We start from the raw sequence: 9,661 nt of genomic DNA on the forward strand, positions 1-9,661 counted from the left end.
TCCATGTTTTATGTCAACTCATTGCATTATTTCTTTTTGTAATTGATTAACTCTTTGCTTACTTCATCATGGACCCAATATATGCATATACAAACACACATGTTATGCTGTATACATGTGTATAATATATTCATATGTGTTATACATACAGATGCTGAACAAAATATGATCTCTATCAGGTCTTTGTATTTCTATGTCAACTCATTGCATTATTTCTTTTTGTAATTGATTAACTCTTTGCTTACTTCATCATGGACCCAATATATGCATATACAAACACACATGTTATGCTGTATACATGTGTATAATATATTCATATGTGTTATACATACAGATGCTGAACAAAATATGATCTCTATCAGGTCTTTGTATTTCTTTTTTTCATTTATGACCCCTTTTGCATGAGAAATTTTTATGTGACCCCAGGTATAGTGATATATGAACTAAGTATAACAATAAAATGTTACTTACATGTAAAAAAAAATAACTCAACAACAAAATAGTATTCCTTCTACAAACTGAACATTGGTCAAATTACGCATGTGGTTTAATTTCAATTTAAAACTGTTTGTGACTTATTTTCTATAACATACTATTTCAAATAATTTAGGTAACCTGTACCCGTTTTTCTGTTCTTATTTTATTTTTTTAATTTTTTCACATTTTTTGTTCTTAAAGTTTATATTAAACCATATCCTTAAAAGTTTAATCTAAAATGTTCAAATCTTTCTTCCAGAATAATGATATCAAAAGAACAATTCACAAATACTATCCGTAGTACACAAAGACTGCTGTGTCCATCTAAGGATCCACAGAGAAAACAGACAACTCCCATGGCCAATCCACTGTGGATAGCAAACAAAAAAACAGCTTCTGAAAATCTTGCTGTCGAACTACCCATAATAACTGAATTACTTTAAATTTCCGAGTTTTGACTATCAAAGGCTTTTAAAAAAATAAATTGGGAAGGCTATTATCTCATCAGACAAATACAACCAAAAGAAATTCTAAAAGGAATTCAATAGAAGAAAACCTTGACTGTGTTCCCCACTTAGTACATTCTACGTATGTTACCTAATTTAATTTTCACAAATTTCCCCATATAATCAATGTCCTTTAGCAAATGGAAAAACAGGAATTGCACAAACTGGAGTTTCAGTCATCCAGAGAACAGCCCAGGTTAAAACACACATCTAACTCACAATGAAGTCTACACAGTTTCTATTTAATCCTAACTTTGTTCTCAAAGATCACTCTGCCTCACTAAGAGTGAGAAACAAGTTTGGTTGAAAAGGAGCCAATCATCTGAGTGTAACATTTAGCCTGAGAAATGAGAATGACATGTTTCTCAGTCAAAACAGGGAACTGCAAAAAAAATTTAGCATTCTATTTATCTTTTCAAATAGGATTCCACCCCTGTCTCATAAGTCAAATATTACTGAAATACACATGTTTATTTAGGAACAATGGCTGCCTTTATTCTATAGCAACAGAGCAGTTGAGACAGACCACAGATGGACCATTAACACCTCAAGCATTTATTATCTAGCTCCACACAAGTCATGAGGACTCCCAGTAATTCATAAGGTAACATTCCATATACATATGAAAGCTCTGAAAAAACTCTTGTATATGTCATCAAAATCCCCAGAACACTCAAGCAGTAGTGCCAAGTGATTCGGTCTTCATACATTCAGAACTGATACTCTAGTGTATTTATGGGACAATGGATCCCTTTGGTAATCTGGGTGCTTTCAATGTTTCCTTTTTCTCTCATCTCTCCCACAGCTCTTTAGTCTTTCCGCGTCTTAAAATTTAAAAGGTCCGTGTTTTCAGTTTTAATTTTAGTCTTCTCTTTTCTGTTTTTTCTTTACTACATTAATATTTTTAGCAAGGCTAATGTACAATACAATAACATCAAACAAGTCAGTACCCTTCATGGTTCCACATGAGGAAGTGGGATAAAGAGTCTAGCTGTTTCTTTTAAAGAAATGTTAGTATGTTGTATAACCAAGTTAGGGATAATCAGTTAAGGGACTATAGTAACAGAAATATAGACACAGAAACAAAAATTTCTAGAGTTAAACTAATTTCCAAATCTGCTGAGAACAGTCTAAATAATAAGTAATTTAAAATTCCAAACTATAGTGGTCAAAATTGCATAAAGTAATAATTTGGGGCATTAAATTTTAAAATGCCCACATCTTTACTGTAAATTTAGTATTTTAAGAATTAGCTAAATTAGGTGCTAACACAGTGTATGAATCATGTTTATGACTCACTGCATTAATTTAATACTTTCTCTACTAAGACAGATATTTCAACACTGAATTTGGAAGGTATTTAGTAATGTGAATATTTAAAACCTCTGAAAATTTTCAGAACTTAATATTAAACTATTTTACGGAATGATTGCTTTAGTTCTGCACAAAATTTAAAACCATTATTTCTTAAAGTAAATTTAATACAATGTTTTAAAATTTCATTGAAAGAAATGCCAGTTTATTTAATGTCATGTGGAAAGCACTGACTTTAGTCTTTAAAGTATAGAAGAAGTGTCCTCTCTGTCTTTAATAAGAATGCATTTTACCAGAATTTTTATATACTACTAGAGGAAAGTTAAGGTAACAGAGAGGAAGCAATAGACAAATTTAAGACAACTGACACATCATCTACTGTTTATACTGTCCTTCGCAGCTTCACTTCCTTGGTTTGTTTACTAATGCCACAAGACCCCCCCAAGATGTGCTCTGCTATGCTCTCTTCACAAACCAGCCTGCTTGCATCTGAAACTCTGGGAATAAATTTATCCTGGAATACAGGTGCATGAGCCTTAGGGAGGCATGTGAGGACACAATCTGTTGCTGCTAATATTTTCAGCTTCAGTGCTGCTCCAGTAGACACGGTGAGGGAAAGAGCCAGCTAGCCAAAGCACATTACTGATGAAATCAAGTCTGGGGTCTCTTTGGAAGCATTACCTCAAAGCAATATACACATCAATAAAACAGCAAGGTTTTCTGTGCAAAGGTATACTCCAGGGCTTATGGGCAGGTTTCTGACTTGAAGCAGCAATACAGGCTGTATGGGAAGTGCAGTTCTCTAGTCTTTCCCATCTGAAGAAGTAGCTATGGAGTCATTTTGGTATAAGTCTAAAATACATATTTGGATCAAACCCAGAACCTAACAACTACAAGATAGGTATATCACTCAGCTACAGACATCCCAGTCCTGACTTAAAAATTATTGTTAACATGAAACTCATATATAACTTAACACAGACCTGTTATATTTTTAATGACATACACAAAAAATTGACATTAAATGCCTTCCAAATTTCTTACATTAATAATTTTGATGTTTTATATAGAGACAAGGCTAGATGTTTTTAATGGTTAACTAGCAAAGAAGGTCAGACCATGTTTAAAAGGGATAATGGTTTATTATGAAAGATATGAAGAGCTATAAAATATAGACAAAATAAAGTTAAATTATTTATAGTTTTATGGCTCGTCTCAAAAACTATTCATCAGAAATATCTGAGAAATACTTCCATAAACACAGATAGGAAGAATTGAACACTGATAAATAAAATAGACTGGAATAAAGATCTAAAAAATGGCTTAAAAGTTCTCTTAGGAGAGCTTTGTGGAAATCATGTTTACTATATATGTCTGACAGTACTGAAATACTCAACTCACGTAATAACACAATATAACCACTAGATGGAGGCAAAGTACTTACAGTTGGTGATGTTGCAGCAGAAAGCAAAGGTAAAATTCCTCCACAGGCAATGATGATGTTGTCAACCATTTGGGAAATGAGGTGAATTGTGTTATGTACAAAAATAATGTTTTCATTGCTATTGACAAAATCCATTACAGACTTTGTAGAATGGCTAAAATAGAAAAAAAAAAAAAAAACCACAGCTGAATATTTCCTTAGTTGAAATATAAAAGATTTAGGTACTTAATCAGAATAGTATTTTCTTTTGGTCTTTTTTTTGAGACAGGGTCTCCCTGTAGCCCCAGCTGACCTGGAACTCGCTATGTAGACCAGGCTGGCCTTGAACTCACAGAGATCCGCCTGCCTCTGTCTCCCAAGTGCGGGATTAAAGGCATGTGCTACCACGCCCAGCTCAGAATAATATTTTTAAAGTGAAAATACTTATAAAATATTGAGGACTGCTAAACAAAATAAAATTAAATTACTAGAAAAGAAAACAAGTTACAATTAACACATCTAACCAACAATGAAATGTTTATTTCTGCAAGGTTTTTGTTTCCAAGTATACTGAGCAAATATATTACTGTCATTGTTCTTTCTTGATTTTTATAAGAAACGGTCTCACTACTCCAAGGTTTGTTTAGAAATAACTCCACAGGTAGCCCAGGATAGCCTTCAACTCATACCAATCCTTCTTCCTCATACTTCTGATTATTAACTAGCTTCTAAGACATCTGAACAGTGCAATGAATAACTAAAAGTAGTTTTGAAAAGTCTGATTGTTTTGTGTTAAAAGGCTGGCTGCAGTCCCACCTCTCACCAGTCATGTGGAAATGCTAACTGGTTCACAGAGGTTACATGCATGATAGCAGAGCTGAAATAAAAGTTCAAGACCTAGCCAGGTATGGTGGCACTGTGCCTTTAATCACAGCACTTGGGAGGCCAGCCTAGTCTACATAGGGAGTTACAGGCCAGCTGGTGCTACAGGGAAACCCTGTCTCAAACAGCGCGCCCCCCTCAAAGTTCAAGATTTATTGATTATGAAAAGGGGATCACAAAGTAGGTCAGCAATAAGATTTTCACATATAAAACATGCAATGTAGATGCCCAAATAATATATTGCTTCAGTCTGGTTAGACGGTCTCCACTGTCCTAAAAACAATCATCAAAAAAAAGTTACATACAATTCTTTTTGGAATATCTCATGAGTCTACATGAAAGAAAGCAAAGACTAATCACATTTTTCATCCCACACACAAACTTTCACATTAGCAGTGATGTCTTCCATGGTATTCATTTTTCTCAGCTACCATCCCTAGGTAACTTAGTGTCTAACATTAGCAATGAAAGTGTATGACTAGCTTAAGAACAAAATGATTAAATAAAGGTGAATGTACAACTCCCTTAGTGGACAGTACTGACTGTTTCTACAACAGCCAAAGAATCATCCCTGCAAAACACTCCAGATCGTGTTCTACAGTGAACTGTACTGAATACACCCCAGATCCTGGGTTATCAATCAAATTGGTCTATAAGGCTAGTCATTAGAACCCTGCTTCTTTTTCCAGGTGTTTTATTCATGACTGTATAGTCTGCTGGACACTAAGAACATGACAGAGTGGACCAAAGTGCTGCAGGCAAGGTATCTATTTTCTTACAGCTAATAGCTTCCAAAATTTACATACATTTAGATGTGAATACATATCCTGACTGATTAATGCCTTTTGTATCTGCTATAAGAAAATTAAATTGAGGGGCTGCAGAGATGGCTCAGCAGTTAAGAGCACTGGCCACTTATGCAGAGGACCTGGCTTTGATTCCTAACACCCACATAGCAGTTAGCAACTGTCTGAAACTCCAGTTCCAGGGGATCCAAAGGCCTCTTCTGACATCCATGGGAATTGCATGACACAAATGCACTTATGCAGGCAATACACTCATACACATAAAATAAAAATACATTAAATAGTTTAAAGAACTAAAAAGTATAAAAAGCAATAATTTAATTCAGATAGATGGCTTAACTGCCTATATTTAAACTGACATCCAGAGACTACATATATATATATATATATATATATTAATAACATAACATACATTTGTGACACATTCGAGATACTGTGATTCTTTTGCATATTTCTTATTTGGATGTCTAGATAGTCACTAGTGAATGATTGTTTCTCTCTCTCTCTCTCTCTCTCTCTCTCTCTCTCTCTCTCTCTCCTTCTCTCTCCCTCCCTCTCTCTCTCATTTCCTGTGCCTGCTTGAAGATATGAGTGCTCAGCTTTCTGCCCTGGCCACCTCCTGCCACAATACCTGTCAGTCGTGAGGGACTCTAATCTTTCTGGAATCATGAGCTTAAATAAACTCTTCACTCACTATGCAGACCAGGCTGGCCTTGAACTCACAGAGGATCCACCTGCCTCTGCCTCCCAAGTGCTAGGATTAAAGGTGTATGCCACCGTGCCTGTCTAAATATTTAATTTTTAAACTTAATTTCTGATTTTACTTGACGATATGAAGAAATCATTTATGAATCAACTAATGCAGTATATAAAAAATCTATTTTCTTAAGTCTATGTGGTCTAATTTGTAGAAAAGAAATCAATGTACCTTCTCCATACATGCACATCTGTCTCTAATGCAAACAGCAAGTCAGTGAGAAGCCGCTGGTGCATTGGAGACCACTTAAACTCGGGAATCCGAAACATAGTAGTTCGGGGGCCAGGGCTGAACTGGCGCCGCTGTTCCTCAGTCATTGGCATTCCTCGAAATCCTAAATCAACTCTCAGATCTCGGTCTTGTTGGGTGACAGACCGACCTTGAACGGCCTAAACAAAGAAAAGGTAAACTTTTGTGAAGTACAAAAGAAATTTGATTTCAAAACCAGTGAGCATAATAATGAGTAAAGACTTTATGGTTAGCATGTTTCAGTGTCATTCACCTGTAATAACTGCACAGGAACCCTTCTGATCTTAAATCTAATAATAAAGGTTCTGTTTTTATATTACGGAAACTAGGCAAGGTAATCAAAGGGTAACGTTTTGAAAGTTCTAATTGAAAAATCAGATCCTCTCTGCCTAGTTATAGGGTTTTTATGTGAGCAAAAGATGCTTCTTTGTGGAAGTAAGCGTGCCTGAAATGAGAGACACTAGATACATGTCATCAGCTGATTGTAACTATAAACACATGGTGAGAAGAAATATTCCTTCAAGTGATTAGAGCTAACTTTAAAGTATATTTTATTCACAATACTTCAATTCAGAAAACAAATACACTGTATGATGCTAGAAAACAGACCAGAAAAATGCCTATGCACTCTCAATAAACACCAGGCAAGCTTAGTGATTATGTTCAATAAATGATGCTCTGTTTTCCTTTATTTTAAATCTGTACCTAATTCAATATTCCCACTCCCTGTCAATTATCAGTGTAGTACAACTGCCACTGAAATAGAAACTGGAAGTTAGCAAACGAAAAATAAAAACACCTTTCCCACAAACAGAATATATTATCAAGTGTTCTTACTGGAGTACATGACAACAAAAAGGCACGGTGTAGTCCTTACCACACAACTGAAATGGAAACATAATTTTATATTCAATGAGAGTAAAATGCAAGTGGAAAGCAGGAGGCTTATAAAACTCAAACAGTTAACAGTAAAAGTATCATTATAATTTCTTAAACTACGAACTAAAACATATTGGCTTAGTCCAAAAATTAAACAGTCCACCTCAAAGCTCAACAAAGCAATCTTTCAGAAGACATCATGTTTTTACCTTTACTGTGGTATGGTCAAAACTGCAGCACTAACATTTGCTAATTATCAGGCCTAAGCAGCTTTAATTTTTTAAATTACAAATTCTGTCCAACTGGTTGTAAAGAAAATTCTCACTGCTAATAATTCCAATTTTCTCAGCCGTATTACCTACCTCACAGGGTTGTTGTGAGGATTTAATCTGAAAACATCTAGCACAGTGCCCGGAACATAGAAGGCACTTGATAAATAACAGTTCCCTTTTCCCTTCCCCTTCATTTATCAGTTCAATCTGGGCTGCAAGTCCTCTTTTCTATAATCCACAGAACAGGGTTGGGCCTGGAGCTAAAAGGTTAAAATTAATCAAGTATTCAGAATAAAGATCTCAAGTACAAAAGGTGTAAATGTAGTCACAGAGTCATAAAATGTAAGAACTGGCAAGAGACTTTAAAGGTCCTATTTTAATCTACTACAAGGTCTTGTATGACAGAAGGATCTTAGGCCCAGAGAGGTTAAGCAAAATTACAGAGAACTGTGGCAGAGTTGGAAATACAATTCAGACAATTTTAATTTCATGTATGTAAGCCACATTACTTAATTCTCTAAGTCATATATTACATGGATATAAGCAGAGTGTCAGTGGAAAGACAACACTCTGCAGCTAACAACTCAATGCCGATCTGATGCACTTTTGTTTGTTCACTTCTAGAATTCATATAGGTCATCTTACTTGTGTTGTAGTAGTGGTCTGGATTTTTCGAATTTCCTTTCCTGATTCTTTGCCATCATCAGATCTCTCAGTATCTGAAATTATGCTTCCTGCGTCGATATTTGGTACAGTTTTGCTACCAGAAGACTCTGTTTCCAGTGTTGTAGCAGTCATTTCAGCGTATTCCAACCCCTTAGCTGATGATGCTAAGTCTCTTTCAGAAACACTGCTCATTCCATCCGAGGTTGTATGGATTTTGAACTCTTTTTCTTCCATTATACTTGATGTACAAGTCAAGTCTACACTCGCAGTCATGTGAGCAAGCAATCCAAGATCATCACTGACACTAAGATGTACTTGAGTGTCTTGAATGTTTGGAATGATGTGATTGCTAGAGAGTTCGGGCAAGAGTTTTTCCTCCTGTTTGGGTATTTTATCAAAGAGAAATGATGCACTACTGCTGGGAAGTTCCTCCTTCTCATCTGCTAACGTTATCAGTGGACCATTATCCTTTTCTTCATTTTGTTTAATGACACCAACACTTCCATGCACATTGTTCTGGAGTTTCTCAACAGCAGCACTGTATACATTATCCAACAAGGATTCGACTTCCACAAGAGCACCATTCTCGCCCCCCACTAACGTCTCAGGTGATAAATCCATATCATCAAGTTTTACTTCTGTTGCTTCCACTTTTTCTGCTTTTATATCAACTAGAAGATCATGCACTTCCACATGTACTCCACCACCAGGTCTATCGGAACTTCCAAGGATATCATCTGACACTTTGGTAGACATTAGTAAGTCTCGAGTATCTGTGCTGACCGGGTAATCTGTCTCACTCTCTGGGCTCTGACTTTGTGAGAGATCTTCTATCTCTCGGATTTCCATTCCTCCTTTTGCTCCTGTCGTCTGTGATGAAAGACCAGAGATGGTACTCACATTGCCTTTCTTCCCCTTTTTAATGTTCTCCTCCTCTTGTCTTTGATACTCCTCATACATCTTGGCCAGGTACTCTTTATGTGCTTCATATGTGACCTTGGAAATAAGCAAAGGAAACACTGAGGCATTGTGTCGAGGTCAAGAGCAAAACAAATAATATGAAGAAAGTTATGGTAATACTAGCAAAAAAGGTACATGGAATTTTAAGATTTAGGTTTATTAAATGATTGACTTTAGAGGTAACAGGAAACAATCATCAAATACAGGAATATACAATTTATTACCTGACTTATCTTTAATTACATAAACTAAGTATTTCAATGTTACTCAACCTAGTATGAGGAATTGGTATCTAATAAAATACACTATTCAAAATACTGTTACTACACTAGCTTTCATTATCGACTGTACATGTGTGTACTTATGACAACCACTATTAAAAAGAACTCCCACAGATCTATAAATACATATTTATAAACTACTACATCATAACTTTATTCATGTATAAGCTACATATATATTATATATTT

The 9,661-nt window shown here is 35.4% G+C and overlaps 1 protein-coding gene across 4 annotated transcripts in view; it reads right to left on the reverse strand.

Annotated features, from left to right (window-relative positions):
- The window catches only part of Nbea (neurobeachin), a 715,145-nt gene that overhangs the window by 470,354 nt on the left and 235,130 nt on the right, over positions 1–9,661 (reverse strand). For all 4 annotated transcript variants that reach the window (XM_029562257.1, XM_029562254.1, XM_029562256.1 and 1 more), the window contains 3 exons: positions 8,211–9,227; positions 6,337–6,554; positions 3,742–3,895 (listed from right to left, as the gene is read on the reverse strand). In XM_029562257.1, the coding sequence (XP_029418117.1) occupies positions 3,742–3,895; positions 6,337–6,554; positions 8,211–9,227 (1,389 nt within the window). The remainder of the gene's footprint in view (positions 1–3,741; positions 3,896–6,336; positions 6,555–8,210; positions 9,228–9,661) is intronic.

This window comes from Nannospalax galili, unplaced genomic scaffold, assembly GCF_000622305.1.
Source record: "Nannospalax galili isolate Female #2095 unplaced genomic scaffold, S.galili_v1.0 scaffold1354, whole genome shotgun sequence".
Lineage (NCBI taxonomy): Eukaryota > Metazoa > Chordata > Mammalia > Rodentia > Spalacidae > Nannospalax > Nannospalax galili.